At 39.4% G+C, this 26,914-nt stretch overlaps 1 protein-coding gene and 2 long non-coding RNA genes across 10 annotated transcripts in view; 2 read left to right on the forward strand and 1 right to left on the reverse strand.

Annotated features, from left to right (window-relative positions):
* Window positions 1–2,459: 2,459 nt before the first annotated feature.
* Window positions 2,460–5,652, forward strand: LOC306816086. Its single transcript, XR_013777570.1, has 2 exons — window positions 2,460–2,576; window positions 2,752–5,652. It is a non-coding gene; the product is annotated as an uncharacterized lncRNA (long non-coding RNA).
* The window catches only part of BIRC6 (baculoviral IAP repeat containing 6), a 171,343-nt gene continuing 148,763 nt past the window's right edge, over window positions 4,335–26,914 (reverse strand). For 7 of the 8 annotated variants that reach the window (XM_079332311.1, XM_079332310.1, XM_079332313.1 and 4 more), the window contains 9 exons: window positions 26,250–26,460; window positions 18,590–18,735; window positions 17,595–17,705; window positions 16,201–16,418; window positions 15,392–15,553; window positions 14,034–14,111; window positions 9,824–10,012; window positions 6,733–6,867; window positions 5,026–5,710 (listed from right to left, as the gene is read on the reverse strand). In XM_079332311.1, coding sequence (XP_079188437.1) covers window positions 5,531–5,710; window positions 6,733–6,867; window positions 9,824–10,012; window positions 14,034–14,111; window positions 15,392–15,553; window positions 16,201–16,418; window positions 17,595–17,705; window positions 18,590–18,735; window positions 26,250–26,460 — 1,430 coding nt within the window. In that variant the 3' untranslated portion in view covers window positions 5,026–5,530. Of the gene's footprint in view, window positions 5,711–6,732; window positions 6,868–9,823; window positions 10,013–14,033; window positions 14,112–15,391; window positions 15,554–16,200; window positions 16,419–17,594; window positions 17,706–18,589; window positions 18,736–26,249; window positions 26,461–26,914 lie in introns of all 8 variants that reach the window. The other variant, XM_079332309.1, reaches the window with a different exon arrangement.
* LOC306798232 lies at window positions 10,103–12,244 on the forward strand. Its single transcript, XR_013773303.1, has 2 exons — window positions 10,103–11,459; window positions 11,740–12,244. It is a non-coding gene; the product is annotated as an uncharacterized lncRNA (long non-coding RNA).

Genomic DNA, 26,914 nt, shown 5'->3' on the forward strand with positions numbered 1-26,914 from the left:
AGGCTCTTCATGCTGCTGATGCTGAAGTCTCCCAGGGACCTGTACTGGAGCAGTGTTTCAGTGTCTGTGTGACAAGCCTGCACACTTTAGAGACCATGTGGCAACTGGGAGATGTGTAGACCTGAATCTGATAATGTGACTTTTTTCCCTAGTCTGAGGTTTCTGTAATGCTCTGGGACTTTGCCAGAATCCCACATGCTGTGTAAAAATTCAGCCGGCCAGATGGTCGCATGATTTGTCTTGTGACTGCTGCTTTGCTGGAGGCCAGCCTCTGTGAATTTTATCTATCACATCGAGTTTCTCTGGTTGAAACTGCCTCAAAATACAGTTGAGATTTGCAGTGTGACTATTTGGTAGCTGAGAAGATGGGTCCTGGTGGCAAGCACAGCATTTCCTTTCCAGCAATCCTGCTGCTGTTAGGCTTTGGTGTGCCATGTCACCTCCATTCCCTGTAGACTCACTGCCACAGAACTTTGCCAGCAAACAGCTGCAAGGTTGTCAGGACAGCCTGAACTATAGCTACAGCCAGGATGGAGGCAGGGACTCACATCCTGCAGACCATTCCCAGCCTTTGTGCACAGGGACCTGGCACCCTGGATTCCCTGATGTGGGAATGCTGGTACTTGGCTGGGCTGGTTGTGCATATGTGATGATGGTGGCCTTGTCACAACCTGAATTAACCACACTGGTACCCCTCCTGCCACAGTCCAAGCCTGGAATTGTGCTGCACCAGAATCTAGTTAAGGCCACCTTCTTATGAGCTGCTTGAAATACTCGTAGAAATAAGTTTATTACTGAAAACTCTGGAATGAAGAAATTTTGATTGAAAAAGTTCTGGAAGTTTGCATTTATGTGCTTATTCCTAATTTAGGTATGGGAGGTTTTCTATGGCTGAAAACTAAGAATTTCAAGGTGAGAGAACAGGACTTCTGGAGACCTCCAATCCATTGTTTAGGTGTAGATTGTAAGACATTTTCTGTTGGTATTCTGTTTCTGAATCACATGCTTCTTTAAATACCTTAATGAAAACAGAAAAGATGGAATCCCCTCCCCCAAGTTTTACTTTTCCCATTTGCTCTCCTGGTAAATAAGAAAATCCTTAATGAAGCAACACAGAATATTTACAGATAGCAAACAGAAATTTTTTTTTATCAAGAGATTTTCAGTTTGTTTTCATTTTTCACATTTGTACTCAATGCAAAAGGTTAAGTTGCATTAATACACCTGAAGAACTAAGTGGACAAAGTTATTTTTGAGAGCCAAAAGCTGGGCTCTGAGGCAAGAAGACCAGAAGAGATTGCAGCCTGCAGAGATGACAGGTCACAATATGCAGAACTTTCTCAACCAAGACAGAGAACTGTGGTTTGGGATTTGTTCTCTGAACCTCTATTAAACAGAAAGAGTGGTGAGATTATTTGGGAGCTCTGCTGTAGTAATTCAATGAGTAGATAATGCATTTTCTGCATTAATGGTCTAGGACAATAAAACAATGGCAGCAACCACATTTCTGGAGAATTAAAATGTTTTTACCTGTGATTCATTTTAGCAATTATGAGCTTAATTTTACCCCCACTCAGCTCAGTGTGTTTCAGAATGCTCATTGTTGTGATATGAACACCCAGTTTTTCCTACAAATGCTATCACCGTCTATGGAGGAAAAGAAAAATCCAGCTCAAAAAACATTTTCATGACAAGTAATTGCCAGACTGGATGCATTTACTCGTGGATAGAAAAGTACCTATGTTGGTACAAAAAGCTGAGAAATAGATCTGAAATACCCTCTGCACCTTGTACTTGTTCCTTATGGCAAGAAAAAATTGAAAATCTGTCTCCTCTCTTTAGTAAAATGCTTTTCTGTTTTCTGTAAAGAGAGCTGGCAGTCCAAGGTGAGTTTTGGTGGTGACTGGTTTCTGGAGAAATAGAAAAGGAAACACCTGTAATTCACACTAATACAAAGGCAGCATGGAACTAAAAATCTAAGCCTAAATGATTCTCCTTCACAGATCAGAATAACATCGTACAGTCCTGGCTTAAATTTAAGTCAGCTGAGTTTGTGTTCAGGTATTAATGGGTTTACAAGACAAATTAATAACATGGCTGTTTGCTTATCAAGTTGTTTTCCTCAGGATATAAACCAGAACATTTCCTAAAGTGCCACCAGAAACATTTTGGGGAAATAGCTGGAAAAAAAGACCATTTTGTAGTCGTGTTTTCTTAACAATGTGATCCTGCCAGAAACTGAATGTCCTATTTGACAGAGACATCAAAAACAGTATGGTACATTTCCTGTATTGTACGGGAGCTCTTTTTTTTTTTTTCTTTTTTCTTTTAAAGCAAAGAATAGATGCTCCACTGCTGCTAAAGAGAACATCCAAGCACAGCACTGGCACACTCACACTGAAGCTCCATGGAAGTGATTAACAGCCCAGTGCCTTACCTGTGTCAGCAGGATTTTACCTGTGGCTGCAGGAGTCTCCTCACCTGGCAGGCAGAGGTGCACAGTATCTACCTTGAGCTGATGGAAAAGATTCACAGAAGAAAAACAGTAACAAAGCCCAACCAACAATGCCACACAGGTCACTGCAAATCCAGTCAATCTATAGTCACACATATTTTATTCTGCTTTTACCTAAACATTTAACATGTAATTACTGGAGTGAAACTTGAAAGTTGTTTACAGCTTTTATGTTTCAAATTCTTTGTTACTTTTTCTTTTTTTCTAGATTGTCATATTTGTTTCTTCCTGTATAGGAGTGGCAGAATTACAGAGGAGCATTAATCCATACATTTATGCACATCTTTTACCCAGTGGAAATTCCAGAGGAAACCATCAGACCCTGCAGGGGTATCACTGCTGTCTGTTCATGGAGAGTGCTGTGGCTACAGCTGCAGAACAGAACAGTTTTTCCTGTGCCTCAGTCAGTGGAACAAGGGCTTTGCTCTCATGGAGCATAAGGTCTCATGGATTGCCCAGCTGCTTCCTCTTCTGTAGACACTGGGGCTGCACCAGTCAGAAAAGCTTGGCATTGTCTGTGAAACACCAGGAAACACTCCTGCCTTACTCTGTGGTGCCTCACTCTTCCTCTGGCAGAGTGGCTACAGCAATTGCAATGGCTGGTAACATCCCACACTACCCTGCAGAACTGTAGTGTAAACAGTCAATCCTGGGCCAAAGGCAGCACCAAACAACATGGAGTAAAATTCCATAATGTTCTAACTAGCAGCTTGCTGCCCTCTGCACTTTGGAAAATAACTTTGTTGAATTTTAAAACATTTTATACAAAATCAGCTTAATAGTTAAAAACACAGGACCTGAATGGATGGTTGGTTAGAAACTGTGATCAATCTGTACAGGTTTCTATTCACTTTCATGAAATGATATGAGATGAATCTACCACCTTGTAGGATTTATTTACTGTGATGTTACTGCCAAGTAGCATAGCTACCTTGTGTATTTAAAAACCTAAAAATGTGTATTTTGTATTTGTTGCCAATTCACAGTTTACTTACGAGACTGTAACACAGTTGCAAGTTATTAAGGATTGAATCTCTGCATTAATTTGGTACAATACCATTCTAGCTCATGTTAGAGCAAAAAAAGGATAATTGGTATGTAGATGCAAATTAGAGTTTAATATCCCATGCAGCTGTTTACATCTGCTTAATTAAGCAGCAGTGACTTCACATTAGCATTGCTATGAAACCGTAAATACACACTGGAGATAAAGGTACAATCACGTTAACCACCTTCCTCATGTCAAATCAATGCAAAATGGGTACTTTTTGTTTCAGTCTTGTGTTTTAATGGTAAAGAAAAAAGTCTTGACATTTAAAGAGGATCTTCATGTTCAAAACATTTGGTTTTGGTACAAGTACCAGGATTTTATAAAAAGACTGTGCTCCTGTAGGCAGGCAGCAAATGAAGAGCTCTAATGGAAACTGCTAACAATATAATTGGAAGTCAGTGGGTAATTTTGCTTTTGGAGCCTTTACAGGAGTATCACAGTCATTTTGTACAGTAATAGAAGGTAAGTAAATACCCATCTGGAAAAATGCAAGGCTATTTTAATGCTGATGAAGTTCTAACCCTTGGATTATGTTGCATAAGCTCTTTGTTTCATGTATTTACCAGCAATTCTGGCACAGGGCTGCTTGTTTTGCTCTTTGACTAAGGACCCCTGAAGTTCCACAGATGTAGCCAAGCTGGTATTTTGAGAGGTATGTACAATCAGAACAGGTCTTGGATTAACACAACACATCATCAGAACACAAAAACTGCTCTTCAGTCAGGACTGTTAGAACTAACTGTTAACCATCAGCATAAGAACACAACCTCAGTTGGTGCCATTTTTAATGATTAGAAATAATACATTGTAAAACAAAAGGTGAAAAAATTCCAGCGTGATACTTATAAACAAAGAACAAACAGAAAACAAAAAACTTTTGATTTTGCCTGATTTATAGTATTTATCATACAACAGATCATTAGTCTGAGGTAATACCAGTATTAACTTTTTAGTCCTTCAAGGACTGCTCAAAAATTAATAACAATGATAGCAACGTATATTATGTTAAAAGTGAGACTTGATTATTAAATCAAGCAAACTCCTTACCCTTTTAGTTAGGGATCTGTGGCTGCAAGTATAAAACTGGAAATAAGTCTACACAGTAGGAACTACAGAACATCAGAGTCCTGTGTGGCATGTCAGTATGTAAGAGTACAGCTGAGTATGTAAGAATCAGACATTTCAATACAGCAAAGAATTTGATCCAGAATAGCCCTTAAGAAATTTAGAATACTGTTTGTTTGCATAAAATAGCCAAAAAACTCAACTAATTCAGAAGTCCAAATTTGGCATGAGGTAAAACCATGTGCATTTATTTAATCTGCATTTTAGATTTAGTAAGCATAAAATTAAGCATGTTGACTGTAATGAATTCAGTCATACAAGTGCAAGTCTTCAGCTAGAATGTATTCTACGGCAGTTTATTTAAAAAATGTACCAGTAAATCATAAAAGAGGGATCATGTCCATTTAACGTTTATTGAAGTATACAGGAGGTTTTCTTTAGAATCAAATATGAGCATGAATATATGGCCAAACGTAAAATCTATCAAATTCAGTGAAAATTTTCTGACTTTAAATAGTAGCTGTAAGAATGACCAATATATATTCTTTGTTACAACCGCCCTCACTCTACAAGTAAAAAAAAAATAATAAACATTCAGTAAACATTCTTTCCTAAGGTAGTTTCCCTTATATATCAGTGATTTATCCATTTTTTGTATACATAACTTTTTAAACATACCAATCAGTGGTTCTCACAATTGAAAAATAAAAGCACAAAAAAGTTTACACTCTTGTACAGGTAAATAAAAGATCATTTTTAATTAAACTGTATATCCTTAAGGGCATAGTATAGTTTCAATTTCATTACCTATTACATAATTAACTTCTTACATACAAATATTGACATATTTGGCTTGTGCTTCAAAGCCGTTGTGTCTACAAAGTCCATGTCAATGCAACTCATGACTTGAAATCAGTGGGGACATCTTTACTACTGCTGGGTTTAACCTGGTCGTGCGACATGGTCTCTTCTGAGCTTGTTGTGGCACTGCACTTTTCTGGGGAGTCATCAGTGTCTGGATCCAATCCTTCAGGACAGGGAAGTTTCAGAAGTTCTTCCCGCAGCTGAGCTGTGTGACGCTGGATGTACAAAAACAAATACGGCCACAGTTAACACAACACTTTCCTCAAGGTTAGACACTATAAGGCAAAAAGAGAAGTAGCTAGGAAAGGTTTAAATGTATGATTCAAGATCTGGATTAACTTCTCCCCTACATACCAGGACTGGTACTTTCATTTTAGTGACAGAATAATTAGCAAGAGCTGCTAGGGACAAATTAAAGGCAGTCAACAGAACGGCAGCCAACAAGTGCATCACTATAAATGCTACAGCATTATATTTGCAGTTGAGTTGTATCTGTTTGTGGGTCACAGATGGCCTAGACTTGGAAGGTCATACTGTCAAAACAAATTTATAAAAAACACACGATGAGATCTGTCACAGAGACTGATATGCAGAGATTTGTATACTGATCACAGTAACTTCATTTTGAAGACCAGTCACACTGGTGAAAGAAAGGAAGTCTGGCAATAGAAAAAAGAAGCCTTCAAAAATTTGGGGTTTACACCTCAGGGGAAATAAAACCTCAAATATTAAGAACAATATAGACTGTTGTCTGTGTAGTCACAAAATACACAAATGGCAATACTTGACTAGGAAGGCAGAAAATATTTATAATGGTTAGAACTTGATTGAAGTTAACACAGGGTAAAACTGATTGTAGCAGACCACAGATTATCAACTGCTTGTCTACTCCAAGAACTTGTTTTCTGGCAAGGAATTGGTTGCAATACAATTCATCATTAACCTCCACTCACCCTCAGAGTGAGCAAAAAAGCCATTATCACAGAATACACTGAGTTGGAAGTAACCCACAAGGATCATCAAGTCCAACTCTGAATGGCCCACAGAGGATCAAATCCATCACCTTGGTGGTATCGGCACCTGGCTCATCTTGGGGTCACTGTAGCCTATACAAATACTCACAGAGAAAACAGGCAGGACAGATGCTAGAGGAAAATCCAACTTGTAGTCACAAGGGGAATGCACACACATTTCATGTCTTGACAACTGAGAAACAGATTTGTTATAAATGTCTCACCTTCAGAGCTGCTGCATGATGGGACATGGTCCTGCCTACCCGCTTGTCACTGCTGTACTGCTGTATGTCTGCAATCCACTCCTCACACTGAGCCATGATCTCCACTCTTTTCAAGTAGAAGTGTTTGTGGATGACCTGCAAGAAAACATTCTTAATGTAACATGGATGGAAATACCATATACTTTAACAATAAGAAATGTCAAGACCTCTGTGGGTCTACCTGAATGTAAGGGAAAAAAAAAATCAGTATGCAGGTAAATCAGAATAGAAAGAGGTTGGAGATAAAATTGGAATTTCTTTCCTCAGAGGTTTCCAAAATCCAATTGGAAAAAGCCCTAAGGAACATGTTCTGAATTCAGCTGCTGCTGTTCTGGGGAGTTTGTTGGTCTGGGTATCTCTTCCAGTCTGTAGGAAGCCACTGTTGTTGTGCAGCCTGGCATTTCAGCAGTCACCTGTGTTAGCTGGGTGCAGGGTAAACCAGTGCCAGAAACACCTGGAGCAAAAGCAGAAGGGAGAGCAGAGCGCTGCTCACGCTCCGCAGCTCGAAGCTGGGTGTGTGACAGGCACAGAGCTCGCACAGGAGCAGAGCTGCACTGAGACACTGCTGAGGCTTTCACTGCTTCTTTCCCTGCCCTGTTTTGTCACAGAAGCACAGAGGAAGCAGAAGCACCATATCCTCCCCTGTCACTGACCACAGGCTGCCCAAACAGAAAACAGACGAACAGAAACTGCTGGCAGTACAAGCACAGGGATATTGCACGCTTCTGCAGGGAGAAGGATCATAGCAGCTGCTTCAGAGGGGATGCAACCACTTTCCTCTAGGCAGAGACAGCACTTTTGGGGACACTGGAAATTCTCAAGCAATGGCAGTTGAGCTGCCCAGTTTGGATGGGAACCAGTATTTGATTGAAGAGTAATTTTGGTATTAAAGTACATATTTGCATTCAAAAAATCCAACCAACCAACACTCATAAAAAATTGTGAAACTCTACTTGGTGTTGGCTTTGTGTTAAACAGTTTTCTAAAACTCGGAATGGTGAAAGAAACAATAAAACCAAAGAAATTTTATTGAGCACTGAGAGTTCTTGGCCATATTGCAACATAATGGGAAAAATAATTTTTCCCTCTGGAGGTTAGAGAAAATAGCTATCTGTCTAAAGAGAAACTGCATATTGAAAGCATAATTGACTTCAATTCTGGACACATTTCTTAAATCCATAATGGAGCTTGGAAAAACTCCCAAAGACTGGCAGTTTAGATCTCCTGAGTCTACCCATCATTTAAGACACTGAAGACAAGACAGCTCAGATTTTTGAAGACAACAGATCTCAGGATCTATGTTCTTAGACCTCACACTCCACCATGAATTTGCATTTGTGTTACTGAATTGATCATCACTGTTAAGTTTTCTAAGATAACCCTACAAAAAGCCTAGAAGTCTGAACAAAAGGGGAATCTCCCAAAGAAGTGCTCAGATAATCTGAGACATGCATTTCCATTTGGATGGGGCTGTGAATGAAATCTAGCATTGTTCCAAAGCTGCCTTTTTCATACCAGCAGTGTGAAAGCTGAGCTGCAGAGTAAGCAAACAACTACTGAGACTCTTAAAGGAAAGTGCAGTAACAATAAGCTGGGATTCAGTTACCAAATGGTGTGATACTGCATATCCTTCACTTCTGTACAAGTGAGAAGAAACGTGGAGCATTTATTGTCAGAGAGCCCACTGCTTTATTATATATTCAATTAATTTAATCTTACTGTGATTTGAGAATGCCTTTTTCCAAAGTGAAACCATTACATTAGCTAGAAGAAAAAGACCTATTAGCAGAAGTTATTGGATTATGTGTCCAGATATTATCTTTATCATGGTCTTCTACTTATTGAGTAGAACATTTGAGAGGTAATTCTGAACCACCACCAGGTTTTATTTCATTAATTCAAAACCCCTACATACACTGCACATCCTTTTTCACCTGCATGTGGATAAAAATATCTAACACTTGTAGTGCAGGTGAAGTGTCAATGTCTTCTTATTCCACAAGACACAGTAATTTTAATGAAAAAAGATTTTGCATTCCAAAGGATGTTTTTTACGGCATCAGGGAAGGGATGGGAGATGGACATCTCAGATGTCACACCCAGCAATGTCCATTATCCTAAAATAATTAGGCATTTTCAACATTTCATTATGCAGTCAATTGAATGCATAGGTGACACTGCCAGGTGGTTCCACACTTCAACACTGGCAACAGTTGTAGTAGCTCAGAGCAAAATGTGTTTTTCTGGAAATATTCACTGGTAATACTGTGAGATGAATCATGTTTCACCAAACATTTTGCATTAATATTAACACATATTCTCTTAGTGTTTCATCAGCTCTTTTTTTCCTTGAACTCTTTGCTTTATATGTTCAATTCCTTGAGATCTAACTCATCTGCTTCAGGGAAGGAATTGGACTACAGACACAGAGAAGTCCCTAATAACTAAATTCTTCTATGATTGCTACAGGTGAGCTTTAGTCTATTTTCAGGAATGTAAATGAATTAAGCAATTTCATTTAGTACAATAGTATTTTTTTAAGACAGCATGAATGCATGAAGTTGGCATTGCTTTTAGCAGGATCAGGACAGTTGTTTTCAGAGGCACAGGTTTCTAGTGCAAATATTTTGTGGAATTTCTTTTAAGGTATTCTTTCAATTTGCATTATCTTGGTGTATCCAAAATGTTTCTTAGTATTTGCTTCAAATTCATGGTCCTTGGGAAAATACATGCAGAGTATGGAGCATGGAATGCCCCTTTGTAGGGCTGACCAACAGGTGCTACAGGCCCTGCTCAGTAGTGAGAGTGAGCTGAGCTGATTGAACCATGTTTTATCCAACTGTGCACCAAGATCCTGTTCAGGTCAGTCCCCCTTTGCCTGCATTCCTGTTTCCCAGAAAACAATCTGTGAGGTTTGGTGGATGCTTATTCACTTCAGTCTCTTGAGTCAGTAGCCACAATTGAAAACACACATCTCATGCACGATCTTACCAAATATTTGCATTATTCTTAATGATCAAAATAGAGAAATACTGCCTTTCACAAAACCTACCTCCTTAAAACATGGTGATGGATTTCTCATTTGTTCAAGCATTGCCCATTTGACTGTTGCCTGTCGGATGTTTCCATCATATTCTCTGGAGCTCTGGGTACCACTCGGAGTACCTCGGGATCGTTCGTAACCTGGTTCATTGAAGTATGGTTCTGCCACCAGTATTAGGGACTGGACAGACACTAACACCTGTTCAGAGAAGAAACCAAACATTCAAATCATGCTACCAATGTATTCTTACAAATATACACAAATATACATAGCTCTGCTCACTTTACAAGCAAAACCATTTCTATGGCAAAAGTACTTCCATCTGTGATACAGGCTACATGCAAGCAGGGAACATGCACACTTTCAAACCTAAACTTCACTACACACTAAAACCACCAAGTCCTGTGGCTGTGTACTTAGCTCAAACACTGAGAAAATGACAAATGTAACTTAAAACCCTGCAAAACAAACATACAGATATAAGTAAAAGAAAGTATTTAAAGGAAGAGATGTCTGATTGCACCCTTTTGTGAAAGAAAGTGTATTTGTCAAGTTCTGAGTCAACAGTTCTCATTTTTATCCTGTGGCTGAGCTCACTAATTCTACTAATTCTGAACTAGATGGAAAAGAAACAAAGGAGGTAAAATGCCATGTGAACCACTGCAATTAATCCTGATCTCCCCATTTTTTTTTTCAAATGAATGTTCTTAGCCCTTTAGTTTCAGATTTTACAAACGATACTGTGTCATATGCCAGTAAAACAGAATCTCCATATTTTTCTTAAGATAAGGGAAAAATGTTTTCAACACTATTTGAGCAAAGCACCAACTATTCAGTAATTATGAAATACTGATTTTCCTCCTTTCAATTTTACTATCCAGCATACATTTGAATAGATGCTTACATAAATTTAAAGCATTTAACTATATACTCAGCTATGCCTAATGAAACCCAAAGAATTAAACAAATACATAGGGTTCTTAGCTATCCAAATGTAGATGTACTGCATATTCATGATTTGATGGCTTGCTAGTTTTTCCAGTATTAAAAAGTTTGTCCCTCTCAACTTGTTTTATTTCTAAATGAAGGGCAAGTTTTTCTTATGTACTTAGGACCAAGTCCAGCAGCAACACTTTTAGGGATTACAGTTCTGTGACACAAACTTCCAGAACTGTAAAGAATTCAATCAAGGTGATTTGAACACTTATATTTCCTCAATTAGTGAAAAGCTGATGATATGTTGCAGACCTAGGAATGGTATTTCCAGAACTGGAATACTTAGGTGCAGATACCCACATGTCAGGGCAACTGTTTCTGGAACTGACTCTCCTCCCAGCCTAGGTACAACTTACATCTTTAAAACATTCCCTAATTTTGCAGCCTAATTTGAGAATTTGAATATGGAAGACAAGAGTCCTCCTTTTTCTTGGTGGATGCAGAATGTACAGCTTACATCAGACAAATGCCATGTCAGCAGCAATCCAAACTCTGACTCTTTTGCAGACAGTGCCCTGACATCAACAGCTGTGCTCTATGCTTGAGTGTGGCATTCTCCTGGAGTTTCTCTGTAGCAAAGCAAGCACAGAAGCATTCCAGCTTCCCATCCTCTCTGTGATGGTTCCTCACTTCACAGACAAAACACCAGGTCAGTAACTCCCATCAAAGCAGCAGTCCAAGGCCAGCTGATGACACAGGTTCCCCTCAGTCCCAGCAGCACCTCACAGGAACACACCCTCACTCCTCTAGGTGCTGTGGCACTTTGCCCTTGTCTAGTGCTGTGCTTTCCTTACAGCACACACAGGCAGTCTGGGGCAGCCAAGTCTTTATCCTGGTGGATTGGACATGCAGCTGTGCAGTGGGACATGGGAACCAGCATCCCTCACTGGGCTGACAAGGAGAATTAACCAAGTTTTTCTGTTTCTCAGGCAGGTGCTCCAGGTAGCTGCTGATACCATGTACATCATCACAGATTGCTGTACCTGCCCTGCACTCAACTAGAAGCAGCCATAGTTATTTAGTGTTAAACCTTAATATGTAGGTAAATGCATTAAAATGTACAGAACGTGTCTCCCAAATCAGATTGCATAAAGCAAATGGCCACCAAAATAGATACCAAAAAAGGCGGGATATTAATGCAAATATGCTAAGTCATAGTAGAGTGACTTCAGGGCCAAGGCTTTGGGTATGAAAGGTGTTTTGGTGATCTCTGTGGCTTTTACATGTCTCTGAAAGAACAGGCTTTTGATTTAAAAATTTTGTATTTTAGATAGCTATGTTTTTTGAAGTAGCTATGGCAAAGAAATTTAACCCTGCAGCATTGTACTTTCTGGGCCTGAATAAGCAGTCAATACTTTGAACTATAACTGTAATGAATCAGAAACTCTACACTGATCTTCCAGCTTCTCTGGGTAATAAAAATTAATTTCTGAAGTATTTTGGGTGGTCTGACAATAGTTCAATCTCTGAGCTAGAAAAAACATGTAGTGCTTAATTCTTTCCAAGCAATTTTAGTCCTACAGCTGTTTTCCATTTTATAGTTGCATGGTGGGGATGGGACTTTTTCCAACAGTTCTCTTACTATTCTCAAAATGAAACACTGAAAAAAAGTTTTAAACTAGAAACTTCTATGCTGCATGTGATTTCTAACAACCAAATTTAACATTTTAATGTAAGAAAAAGGACTTTAGTGAAAATAAGACTTCCTAAATACTCGTACCTTTCTACACTGATTTTACAGTTGAAGTCCAGAATTGCAGTTAATTTCTTGATTAAGAAATTGGATTGTGGGAGACTTGCACTCATTAAAGAAATGTTGGAAACCTATCCCAAGATGATCCTCTCCCTTGCTGACTGAGATTTTCCAGGAAGTTCCCTTGATTGTTCTGTCTTTCAAAGATGAGAGCTAATGGCTTTGCACTGATATCAGCTGGCTCTCTCAGCTCCCCTGGATTCACAGGGTCTGGTTCCATAAGCATGTGGGTCCAAGCAGCTTCAGCATTCTTCCTCTACTGTGGGTAATTCCTCATTCTCACAGACCTCCCTAGTGAGGGCTTAGGGACAAGGGAAACCAGTCTTACCCCTAAGAGTGAGGCAGAGATGACCTCTACCTTTTCTATGCCCTTGCCATTAGGTTTCCTGCCCCACTGAGCAGCTGGAAACACCAAGGAAAATGTGTTCTTTTGCTGCCAGCATACTTACAAAAAGCTCTTCGTGTTCATCTTTATAACCCTCAACATTTTGAGTGCCATCTGAGCTTTAGTTTCCCTCATTTCTCTCCTGAATGTTTGATCAATGTCTTTTTATTTCACACAAGTAGCCCATCCCATCCATCCAGCATTTCTTGCTTCTTTTTGCAGCTGAGTTTAGCAAGAATTCTTGTTTACCCATGCTGGCCCCTGCCTCACTTGCCTGACTTCTACACACTGGCATAGACCATTCTTGAACTTTTAGGAGACTGATAAATCTGCTATGCAAGGCCAAATCCTGAACAAGCTGAAATCTGTTCTGCTGAAGGCAGTAATTCTATTATGCTGAAGCTGTGCAGTCTTCTAGGATTTGGAACAGAAATTGTACCTTGTGCTACATAATAATTACTCCAAACTCAGAATAAATTCAGTAACTGCCATAGGAAAGAAGCCATTGTAGGCTTTACTTTTACTTAATGTCTTTGCTTGTGAGTCAGTGCATGTCTGCGAAATAAAGCTGAAAATTATAAGGACTGTGTGCCCTAATAAATTCTGCTCTAATGTAACACTAATTGTTATTGAACACAGCATAGCTGCACTTCAATTCTCTTCATCTTTATTCCTCTACTCAGCTCACCTGCACCCTTAGGAGGAGGGAAGGCTATAATCTGCACCAGTATACTTCACTTTCTCATCTCTCACAGTGTGGAGCCTCTTTTGTCTTCACCATAAAAAGCTTGTGACAAATCCATGAGAAATCATCTGAGCAGAGCTGGTGCAGGAATGAGCTGCACACATGAACGACTGCTCTTCAAGACTCACAGAAATGCTCATTAGAAATAGAATTTTGAAGAGCCTGTCTCCTCAGCAGTGTTCCTTTTCTAGAGTTCCAAGGATGTTTTCTGGACTTTTGTCTTATATATGTTTATTTGAGGATTATTCTGGTTTAAATGCTCTAGAAAAGGAATCCTTAGGGCCAAGAGACAGTTTACTATTCCTAAATGACATTTGAAGAGAAAAAAGAAATTGCTCACCTGCAAGAAACTTGATGTTTGGGGATTCCACTTCTCTTCTGGCCTCCCATGCCATGTATTAAGGATGCTTAAGCACACCTGAAAAGGTGACATTATTAATACCACAGACAAATATTATGACCAAATTGTTCTTCTTGGACAGAACAGAATGTTGACATTACATTCATTTTTTTGACAAAGAGCATTCTAAAAGACAAATTTGTTTCCTATCACAGAATCAGTCAGGTTGAAAAAGACCTCAGAGATAGAGTCCAGCCTGTGACTGATCACCACCCTATCAACCAGACCAGAGCACTGAGTGCCAGGTCCAGTCTTTCCCTTAAACACCTCCAGGGTCAGTGACTCCACCACCTCTGTGGGCAGCCCACTCTAATGTCTAATCATCCTTTCTGTGGACAAATTCCTCCTAATGTCCAACCTAAAACTCCCCTGGTACAATTGGGATTACTTTGAAAGGAAAACAGATAAAAATAATGTGGATAAGAAAGAACAGCATGCTAATAAACAAACAAGACAAGGCAGATTCCTTTTCCTCACCTATGGATTCTAGTGGCTCAAAAAACCAAAAGAATTACTAATATTGTCTGATTCTCCACTTTCTGCTTTAAATACGGTTATAAAACTTGTAAATGATGCATTTCAAAGACAGTCATTCTGCTTAAGCATGTATAAGGTGGTTTCTGTCACACAGACTATTAAGAAATTGAAATTATTGAAAAATCTGAACTTTAGGGGAAGTTTATAGTGTTCTTGAATCTTATTGTGAAATGGAACAATTCAAGACAGGAAAAACAAAGAGACAAAACAAACGGAAGAAACTTAGAGGCAAGTATTTTCCAAGACTTAAAACTAGACAAAGAAAAATGGAGATAAAGTTTCCACTAGGAATTTTGTTCTGTCTCCACATTAATAGAAAGCGAATGGAGAAAAAGAGACAAGGCACTCAGCAAACCTTCAGCTGCAGCTGATATGAAGCATACTTTGTCCACAGAAAGGGTAATTCAGCGAGTCAAAACAGATTTCTGACAGGTTCATTTAGCAAAAAAAGAAAAGAACATTGGAAAAGAACATTTTTCTCAGTCAAAAGTACTTGTTTTTTTGGTCCAAAAAGCCCATAAAGGTTCAATCCAGCTCATAAAGGCTGGATCTCCAAAAATCTGCAAGACTGTTTAGAAAGGGGGCAATTCCCACTTGAAACTGGCAAATCCCTCTTCATCTTGGTCGGAAGACCGATGTTAAGCAAAGAGCTTCCTCCTGTACACTGGGAGTGGCTGATCCATAATTTGATCACAAAAGAAAAAAACTTTCATCTGTCTCACCTCCTTGTTACATCTAACACAGGATCCCAGCTGACCTACCTTGCCATCATTGTAGAGGTTTGGATTAAATCTCACACTGTGGCCTCCAGTTGTTTCCAGATTCACAAGTGGAGGGGAATTTGGATAGTCTTGTGGGAAATACACATCAAATTCAAAGCAACCATTTGCGTACGGGGTGTCTGCAGGACCAGTTATGAGAACCTACCAGTGTTAAAAAGAGAGAGAAGGAAAAGAACATTTAAAATCACCACCCTTGTATTTATCACAAAGTTGAGATTTTGTAAATTATATGAAGCATTTTATTTCCCTCTTCTGTGTAGCAGGAATTATTATTAGACCTCATAATCACATACAGGCTGTCATTCTGATTCTGTGGGTAAGCAAAGCCCTCTGTAAACACTCCTTTCTCCAGATTACAAATGGAAAGCAAGACACAAGGAGCTGAAACTCTTTCCTATTGGATGCTATTAATAGATTGTTTTTTTCAAAATACGGATCCAGAGGCACTCAGTGTACTTCTCCATACCTACTGCCTGCAACTTCAATGGTCACATGCAAAGGTATGTTTGGACCATAATGGAGCAACAGCACTAAACTTTTCCCATTGGAATAGCTGGAAAAGAATGAATTCTGTTCTGTGAAGACTCCTTAGCCAACAGAGCGCTCCTGGGGCAGATGGGCTCTCCCTGCCAAGCTGCTGACAAATCAGACTCAGACTCAAACACTACCACTTACATTAATGCCTGGACAGCAACTAAAGCGGATATGAGATATTCCTGGTTTTCCCTAAGATTTCAGACACTTCTATGCCCAGCTGAAGAGAGCTAAAGCCAGCCTTGCTCCTTTACCTTCATGATGTCGAGGCGCTCCTCGTCGCAGCGCACGAACACGCTGGAGGAGGAGGAGAGAGGCAGCGAGGTCGAGAGGGTCACGGCTTCCTGCGCCAGGCGCCGCGCCCTGGCTGCGCTGTTGGCGTCGCTGGCGTTTTTTACCTGAGACATGTAGTGGTAATTTACTTTAAAAACCAACTTGCCGTCGTCGTCTTCGGAAACCATCTCAAATGTATCTACGAGAGAAAGAAATTTTAATCAGGAAAGTTTAATTTGCATCACAGTAATGAAAAAGAATGTGTGTTTTGTGTGTTAACAGTGATTGCAGAAACCAAAGCATTAACAGTGCTGGGCTGAAACAATTTCTGCAGCTAATTTACAAACTTTCATATGCAACTTGTCAAATATACACCAGTCCCAATTTGGAAAGCTACCAGCTATTCCCCACCAGGAATGTGATGACACTTACAAACACATAGTGCTAATAATGGAACCTGTGTGAAGCCAAGTGCCAGCAGTATTTACTCGTGTGCTGGTGGCAATATTATTGAAGAACCATGAACAACTGCAGTGGAGCTGGTTTTCTTTAATCACTTGCTACACAAAATCTGCAGCACTCTGCCAGAGGGAAAAGCTCCCACTTCCTACAAACCTTCCTAACTCCTACTCTTGGCATACACTCCACAAACACTTGTGAGCAAAACCTCTTATAAATAGAACAGCAAAGAAATGTGATTGCACATGCTGTCACCACAACTGAAAAAATACTCAGTGAACATGCTTTTGCAACAATTTTATAGTTCTTTTTTGGATAAGATACTATTAATTCTTTATGAATTCTTTGGTAACACATTCCTTTATGGCCAAAGTAAGGACTGATTCCCATCAGATTTTCCAAATGCAATATATTGCACTTTATGAAAGGACACAATCAAATTTATTAGAGTTTCATTTTAAAAACACACTCTGATTTGAATCATTCTGTATTTAAAAAATAACACATATGAGCTTTATATATATATTTATATATATATATTATATATATATTTATATATATATTTATAAAATTCATATATGAGATTTAAAAAAATCACTCCTATGTAATTTGAGAACCGACTCACAAAAAAATCATTAGTGTAATAAAAAGATGAACACCATCACATCACTGAATTCATCTGGTCCCTTGAACTACCCTAGTGCATGATTAAAACATTTCTTGTTAGTTCAAAGAGTGCATGAGTTCATAACCTGAAAACACAGATGTACAAATTTCCTCATATGAAAATTATCAGTAGTCACATATGCAAGAGAGCTGTTAACTTTTAAAGTAATAAAGGATTCTGTTCAACAGAACATACATTTCTTCAGTGTCTGCTTTCTCAAACACACACAATTAACACTTCTCAACCTACCAAATTGGAGTTTTTTCATGACAGCCACATACTTCTCTTCAAGGGATCGTAAAACAGACAAAGGCTTGGGCTTCACAGCAGCCTTTTTGGAATATTCAGCCATCTTCTTTTCTGTTGTGTAAAATGTGATGATTATTTGTAGTTAACTATGTAATTCAAGGAAAAGCACAGCAAGTGTTGACATTTTATGGTTACATTCTTTTGCAGAGACATCTCAAAACTGGGCATCACTTAGGATTTAGAAATCTCTTTTTATCACAATATATCATTATCTGAACAGCTTGGTGTAAATAAAGATTATAATCAGCTTAGAAATAATTCATAACTGCTGCTGCTTCTCCAAATGTTCTTTTATTGTTTCTTTTCATTTATCTTTTTTAATTTCAAACAGGAAGTATGACACATGCTTGTGTGGATGGTTATTCCCACATGCATTCCTGGACTCTCCAAAATCAGGAGCTGATTATGCATGCCTTTATAAAATGCACTCCCCGATTCAGCTACTTAATCTTCAGTTTTTATTACTAGACAGCCAGATGGTCTTCTGAACATCTGCAAGTTCAACCCATGTTTCTGATTTTTGCTCTGCATTCATCTACTTAAGAGTTAATCCAATTCATAAGATTTGGTTTTAATAGAAAAAGTTTTATTACTAAAGGTCCCATTTGTTGTTTTCTGCCAAGAAAAATAAAAATAATAAAATGTGCTACATAATTGAGCTGGAAGCTGTGAGGTGTAATTCTAACTCTAACTTACCAATTCACTAATGCAAGTTACTGATGAAACTCTAATTCTAACTTACTTGAATTATTCTGTTTTCTGAGCAAAGCATTTAAAACTACCACAAGATTCCAGCCACCTTTGAAAATGCATTCAGAAGCTGGGGACAGGAGGGCAGTGTTTAGTCTTTCTTTTAAGCTGATGTGTAAGTTATCTGTAAATGGCTGCACTGCAGATGAGCAGCAGCAGCACTCAGAGGGGTGTTTGTGTTTCACCTTGGTTTGCTTGGCGCAGACTGGTGGTCGCAGCATAAACGATCTCTGCAGTCTTTTGGATGTCTGGCACCAGCAGGGTCAGTCCCTCTGGTTCTTGATCAGAAGTATCTGGTTTTACTCCTGCTTTAGCTTTGTCTTTTTTAGACCTGTATGGGGCAAAGAAATAGGGTATAACATGAGGGAATATCTTCCAACCAGACATACAGCATCCAGTGCATCTGTCAACAGGGAAAAATACCAAAGATAAAAGACTGAGACTAAACCAAGCCTTCTGAAATGGAATGTGTCTCTGTACCTTCAGGTTCATCACTGAACTGCAGCAACCAGCAGTTCCAACACTGAACATGCTGCCTTGATTTGACAAACAGATGCACAGCTGGTGTGAGCAGTGAAAATATGAACACAAAGCCAGCAATTCTAGTACAGCAGTTTCTGCTCCAACATTTCAGGCCTCCTGCAGCTGACCTGATGTCTGCACACCACACAGGATTAGAAAACCTTACAAAATCAATCTAAGAAAAATCATGTCATGAATATGCATTTCATCCTTGCAGATCCTTGTGCATAACTAAGCCCTAAATAGCTGACAAACTCTAGGAAACCTCCAGTAAAAAATTTGCAGCATGTAGATGAACATCAACCCAGGCACCACAGGACTGTGGGACAAACATGAATTTTGTCTCTTTCTGCAGCTCTCTTCTAGTTACATAGTAATCTAAGATACATTTAAATCTTTAGATTGTGACAATCCAGTCCTTACTAGCATAGATAGTCAACTGCTGAAATGAGGACAAGAGTATTTGAAACTAATGTAACCTAAATGTGTGTATTTAAAACTTCTATGTTTTAAAAGCTAGCATGAATTTAGACTGTCATCCTGCAAAACTTGGGAGATTTCAATGCTAACAGCACCCAAATTATTTTACAATTTCTGTATATTTTTGTTTCAACAGCACTTGTTCGTTTTGAGGCCCAAACAAGTTCAAGAGCCAAGATGAAGTGGTTTTCTCTTTCTCACTTGCAAACCAAGAAACTACCTACATGAGAGAAACCAGCAATTGAATGTTTTGATATAGCAAACATATTTTCCCAACTATAACCTTTCTGTGTTTAATGCAGACTGAAATCGTGCATAATGAATGACTCTCTAAACTATTCAGTCGAGGTGATTTCAGCAGTACTGAATGTGGTCTCTGGACTGTTCCTAATCAAATGAGAATATCCCTAGAGAGCATTAATAACAAAATGCATTAGTGTAGCATGGTCCATTTTCCCTGTTCCATATTTAATCCAAAAGGATGCTAGCCCATTGCTGACTTCTGAAAGCTATTCTGAGCTTTCAGATCCTCAAAGTTAGGAGGAATCAGAGACATCACAGCCAGCCCCAGGATGCATTTGAGGAACATTGTATAACAAAAAAGCAGCAGCTGCATCTCCCATTCATACTTTCCAATCCTTATTATTGCATTTTTCCATGTGGAAAGCTAAGCAAATATTTTTTAAATAACCTACTAAGCAACTTCAGAAATATATATATATTCAAACCTGCTAAACCTCAGTGATAACCTTTTCTAACATCATGCACATGCTAACAGCTTACCAGTCCCTAGAAAGGTATACAGATTTAGATCTGCCTGCTATTGATGCAAAAGCCTTAAGCTATTTGCTACAAAACCCCTGGAGAAATTCTGGCTGAAGTAAAATGTCAGTGGGCATTATGCAAGAGAAAGATGTGTGAAAAGCAATAAAAATGTGCTTGGTGAAGGTACCGAAAGTAAAATTAATTCTTACAAATTCTTTGTCAAAACAGAGTTCTTGGGGCTCTTTGGTTATCTACCTGCTCTTACAATTTAGGCTACTTGTTAGGCTTTCTTCCTTCTACTTGGTCTTAGAATAAAAAAAAAAATCAGCAAAATGAAGCAAAATGCTTAAAAACTCCCACAGACATAGTGAGTTACTGACAGCAACCACCACAGCAGACAAAGAATATATATATTAGTTGAAGCAGCAGGGAAAAGAGACATCTACTCAAATGCAAACTTTCAGTACCAATAATGTAATTTCCTCTTGTTCTCCCTGCTGTCCACAACAGTTACACTTCAGCACTTTTGAACTGTCAAAAGAGAATGTATTCTCCTAACATCTCCTGTGCCACCAGGGAAAGGAGATTCTATCTACTGCAATCATGAGCACAACAGAAAATCCCTGCCCCACCTCTCCTCAGAACAGACTTTTGAAATTGTGTTTGCAGAACAGCTCTCCCCTGACAACTGCAGTTTTCTGGGGCTTGTGTGAGGGTCTACATTACCAAGCTGTCTAACTTCTGAGTCAGGTCACACCTGTGGAAGAGCTGTTTAGGATGCAAAATGCAGGAATAAATGCAACTCAGCCACATCTCTGCCCCATCCAAGTCTCATTTTTTGACCTTGATTCTGCCTAATTGTGGATTTCAATCAGTTTCTTAGGAAGGACAAGACAGCTGGTACACAAATTCCCAAAATTAAACATAGTGCCTTATCAACATTTATCTTTCTCACCCAAGTGTTGCTTGTATATTCTAATGGTTAGTCAGGCTGAAGGTAACTTTTCCCCCACTTCTGGGGAGCAAACCAACTGATAGAGCCATAGCATGCAAGACTCCTATGAATAATGACATCCAGATTTTTTTCCCCCATTTTGTCTTCCTACCTTTATTTGATTCAAAAGAACACCAACTTAGTGTGATCCATCCTGCACAGTTTGTAAGACCACAGAATGGTTTGAGGCACTTTAAACTGGCTGCTCAGAGCCCCATCCAGCCTGGCCTTGAACACCTCCAGGGATGGGGCATCCAAAGCTGCTCTGGGAAACCTGTTCCAGTGCCTCAACACCCTTAGAACTAAGAACTTTTTCCTAATATCTAATCTAAACCTACTCCTTCATTGTAGCCATCCCCCCATGTCCTGCCACTGCATGCCCTTCGTAAAAAGTCCTGCTCCAGCTCTCTTGTAGGCATCTGCCTCATGATTTTATTCTCTACTTTAGAATTATTCATAAATGTTTGGAGAAATTTAACAGTACTTCACAGTTTCTCAGTTTATTTACAATCAGCATATGGAAAACCAAGTAATTCCCTAGACTTCAGATAGAAAAATCTGTCAAAGGTTCCCCAGCCATGTGTATTCTCACACTGATGATAATTTTCAAGGCTCACAGAGTTTTGTGATGTGAGATATAAATGAACACCACTGCAGAATGAACTATTAGACTTCATTTTATATTTCTTTTACATTAGAAGACCAGAGCAGCCCTTTCTGAAAAGGGCTTGAAACATGTTTACCATGGCTATTAAGTAATGCAATTTAAAAAGAACAGGTGTACTATAAGATAAAAATCTTATGGAGGTGTGATCTGGTCTCTGTACCCATCTCCTTCATATAAAACAACATCCTGGAAAATCTAAAAGCTCATTTTGTTCCCTAAACTGTATGCTTATAAAAGGGCTGAGACAAAAATGTAATTCAAACCCCCTGAAAAAGTTCAAAGGGTTTCACATAATCACCAAATGTACTGGGCAATGTTAGAACACATAAAATAAATAAAGACCAGAGTCACTGTAGGGTCCTGGTCCCTCAGAAAGGTCAGCAGGCCTCCCTGAGCCTCTGCAGCCTTGTGTCTGCTCTGTGGACCCTGCAAAGTAACTCCTTGGTCAGATTTAATCTTGGAGTCCTCCAAGGTCAAAATTACAGTTTCACTGAAGATGAGAGTCCATAAACTATTTCTCAGTGAAACATATGGCACTGCTTTGTGCACACATGAGAAAGGCAACCTGATGACTGCTGTGCCATTTGTCAGCACACATAATGTAGGCAAAGCACACAGTGAACTGAGAAAACACCATTCTCCCTTCTTGCTGTCATCTCCACTGCTGCAGTCCTGCCTGGATTCATTCCCTCTCCAAGCTGTGTGTCACATACACTGGTGACCCAGATGCACCAGCAGGGCCCCAGCTTGAGAGAAGCAGTTGATGGGAATTTTACAGCTCTCTCAATACTCTCTGAAAGAGGAGATGAAATACTAAAGTGGAGTCATAAAGCCAGTAAGATTCTTCAGCTCCTCTCTTGCACTCTAGCAGCTTGCACAGAAATTTGTGTATGCAGATAGCTCACAGTTTAACAAACTCCTGAGCATGAACGCTTTAAAGGAAAAACCTTTATCTAAATGTTACGGTTTCAAGAGCAGAGGAGAAGCCAAATATTTAATTTAGACACAGAAACTTTCCCATACAGTTTTTCAGCCACTGGAAAAAAAACAGAGAAAATGTCAAACTATATTTAAAGGGATGACAGTCACTAATATATTTGCTAGAACAGACAGCAGTGTACATGCTAATAATTTAAGCCATTAATTTAGCTTGTGCTAGAAGATGACAGCCTTCTCTTTATGCTGTGCTAAATGAATAATGAATTACAGACACCCAAGGCAACTTTAATTTTCAAAGTCAATACTAATACTTACTCACCCATGCCTGGTACTTGGAAGTAAATGTGATGATGCAGAATGATACCCTTATCAAAGCATTCACAGAGCACAGCCAATGAACCATTCAGCCCCTGTGCACCACAGGGACAGTGCTTACAGCACAATGTTGCTCACTCTTAGTCTGGGGCTCACTTGGGATAAAACTACCCTGGGTTTACAACCACAGCCTTCCACATTTGTTCCTTCCAGCAATTCATACTTTCTTAAACAAATCTCCTGAACAAAACAAGCAAGGGACTGTGACTTTTCAAATGACCAAAGGTGAAAGCTGGTAACCTCCTCCCAGATGGCTGCACCTACTCCACCTTGGGGCTTGAAGCACTATTTACATTCCAAAGCATTCCAAACCAGAGGCTGCAGGACTGCTCCCTGCAGACAGCCATCAACTCAAAATGCGAGCTTCAGCATGCAGCAGAAGGAACTGATAACTGTTTTTTAATGAAAAATAAATTAAAACAAATTAGGCCTCAATTCTTGGGGCCCAGTTCCAAAGAAAATAATTTTTGTTTGCAAAATGCACTCCTTCTCATAGAAGTTCTCCCAACTAGTGGTGAAGACAATGAAAAGCCACAGCAGACAAAATGTCTCAAGCCCACCTGGTTGTATTCCAGCATCCCCATGAAGCATAGTTAGGAATTTCAGAGGTAAGCTTGCTAGACAACACATCACACAAATGAGCCACCATCCCATTTTGCCACAGTAACCATTACCCATGAAGCTCACCCAGCAGACACTGGCTCCAATGAACCTGCTTTGCCACACAGCAGCAGCTCTCTGCAGCAAAGGGCTCAGCCATCACAGCCAGCTCATGTCTCAAACTCAGCCCTTGTGGCAACTCATTACACCAGCCTGACTGCTCTCCAGCCACTGATGGCTTTGACTCCCTAGCATTCAAACAGTCATGAGAAATCATCTCATACCTAAATGTCTTCATCATCCAGAAATTTCCCAATTTTCTAACAGAATACTGTAGCCTTTGAACATACAGGAAATTCAATACTAAGTCCAAAATCAAAACTGTTCCACTTCAGTTCTGGATCAAAGTGGACACTCCCAGTCCAACATGGAGATGACATTTGGCAGACATGCAAGATGTGATGTTCTGCCTTTGAACCAAACTACCCATAATTTTGGGTTGTTGTTCTGCCAATTTGACCTAAAAGAAACAGCAGATTGTCCCATTTAAGAAATTCATGCCAATACTTGATTTATTTCTGGCACACCTTCAACTAAAATGCTGAGAATTCAAACCTTCCACCCAACTGACTCCAGGCTGTTCAGGCTGTTGGTGTTTTCCTCCTTGTCTATACACTGCTTCAAAGACAAACAGTACTGTGCTTAAAACACCCAGTAAAACACAAGCTTTCCTTTTGTGCTGGTCTAACAAAGTAATACAAGAAAACTGTATAGATAATGCAATTCTTATATTCTATCTAATATTAAAATAATTGTGACTCTAGTATTCTTCTTTGCTTCCAGATCCTAAGCTGGCATTGAAGAACTACTCATACTGCATTTACTCTCCTAAATTGAAAAGAGCTTATGAACAATGGACATGTGCCATTCTCACAAAGCTACTTTTCAGGCTTCAGCCTGGGGAAGTGACATGAGAAGATACAGGTTTCCATGGTCATTAAATCAGAGGCTAATGGATGATCAGATTAGCAAAGAAAAAAACAGTCAGCAATTCTGGTGGAGAATTACATACACGGGTATTGGAAATGGATGATGCAGAAGCCAAATATCTTTCCTATTTTAAGATTGCATTTACTATTATATATATATATCTATATATATATATAGTGTTGCTAGCAAGCACAACTGACTTTTTTAGGTGGGTATTCAACATAAAGAACTGTTTTTTGTCCTTCCCAGTTCTGTTTCTTTTGCACTACATCAGCAAAAAAAAAAAAAAAAAAACCAAACCAAACCAAACCAAAACCCCACTACAGGTACCTTACATGCTTGATAAGCAAGACTTGCAATCTCAGACAAGAAGGATTGCAGAAATTGATAGGTAAAGTCCAGCTCATCAGGAGATACTGGAAAGAGTTCCCAGTAATGAGATTTCTTCTCAAGAAGTTTTTTGGGTGATAGTTGGTAAATATTTTCAGTTAATAGTGGGAGAAAGAACATTATCTACACACCTTTTCCTGATATTTTATTTACCTTCTTCCCATACTGTTTCAACATATGCTTAGGGGCAGCACTAAATTCTGCAGAGGACAAGTTATTATTTCTTAAAAAGCTGTCTTTAAATTGGAAACAAGTAGACAGAATCAAGAAACCAACTAATAACCAACTAATTACTGGAAGCAGAAAATTATTAAAATAAAGAAATGAAAATCTGTATAGCAACATTGATAATTACCAATGAAATGACAAGAGTATGCAAATCTACCAGCTTATGTCTGTCATACCAAAATCATTCCCTGTAAATAGCACAGTAAACCAGACAGACACATAGGAGTACAAATCTAGATCAAACAGATGGTATATTCTCACACTGGATGGCAGCATCCATTCAGAGAAATATACAGAACTCAATCTTCTTTCACTTTTATTTTCATAGTGAGTAAAAGCACATGTCAACAGGGTTGATTTTTTTGGAGAGGGCATTTCCTGGACCCAGAGGTTATTCTATGTCACCTCAGACCATTGCTGGGGTAGGGGAAAGAGACTCTCCTCTGGGAAGAAGGGGATCCTTCTGGCCCACTAAGCATGGTGGAGGGAGCAGTTGTTGGTGCCAGTTCCACACCAGAGGGAGCAGCTGGATAATGCCTGTTCTGAGCTGCAGGGAGGGGTCAGGCTGGTGTAGCTGCAGCTGGGTTGAGCTCCATGGTGAGCATTTCTGCATGTGAATCCCTCTCTCTTCTGTACACTTTTTTAAAATATTGTTGCTGTTTGTTTTCTTGTCTCATTGCTGCTTCCAGTAAATTGTTATTATCTCAACTTGTGTTCTTTACCTTTGGTGCCTCCAATTCTCTTCTCCAGCCCACCACAGGGCAGGGGAAGGTAGGAACCAGCAAGGGGCAGCGTGGCTTAGAGCATCTCAGTGGTAGCACTACAGTGGGGAGCACCATTCCTAAAGCATCACAATGCAGTTTGAATGAAGGACAGGGCTGATAAAAGGGCTTACCTCAATCGGTTGGTATAGGTATCTACACAGGTCTTCATTTTAGCCAGCAGGGTCCCAACAGACGCTTGTGACTCCAACTGTTCCTCCTCCTCTTCACTGCTTTCCCCTGACAGAGGGAGCAGCAACGGCACCATGGATGTGCAGGAGGCAATAGCGCGGAGCAGCTCCAGCAGAGCTCGGTACAGGGGAACGTGCCGAGCCATGTCCAGAACTACGGGACACAAGCAGGTCACAAAAATTACTAACTAGAGACCCTTTCACTCCTAGTGTGGATGGTTCAAATAGAAAAGCTAGATTTTACTAATTATTAAAATACTAATGAAATGTAATGATAAAATACAGTATTTTGTAATCCCAATTTGTAATTTCTGTTGTAATGGACCTGTACAACAAGAAATTTCCAAGATACCTGGAAAACAAAGGTTAACAAAAGACACAAGAGAAGTGCTAACAAGGCATGGAACAGGATTACCACATGCTATATTCATTTCCAGTACCTGAGTTTTGGCTCAAATTGTATGCTGATGGTAACTGTAAACAAAAATCTGTGGAGGAAAAATTGTAACCTATGGCATATCAGAGTAGCATTTGATGAATTTAACAGCACAAGCATTAATAAAGACTTTCACATCACCCACTTTATTTACAGTCATCTTCTCCTTGGG

The sequence above is a fragment of the Erithacus rubecula genome (assembly GCF_903797595.1).
Source record: "Erithacus rubecula genome assembly, chromosome: 2".
NCBI lineage: Eukaryota > Metazoa > Chordata > Aves > Passeriformes > Muscicapidae > Erithacus > Erithacus rubecula.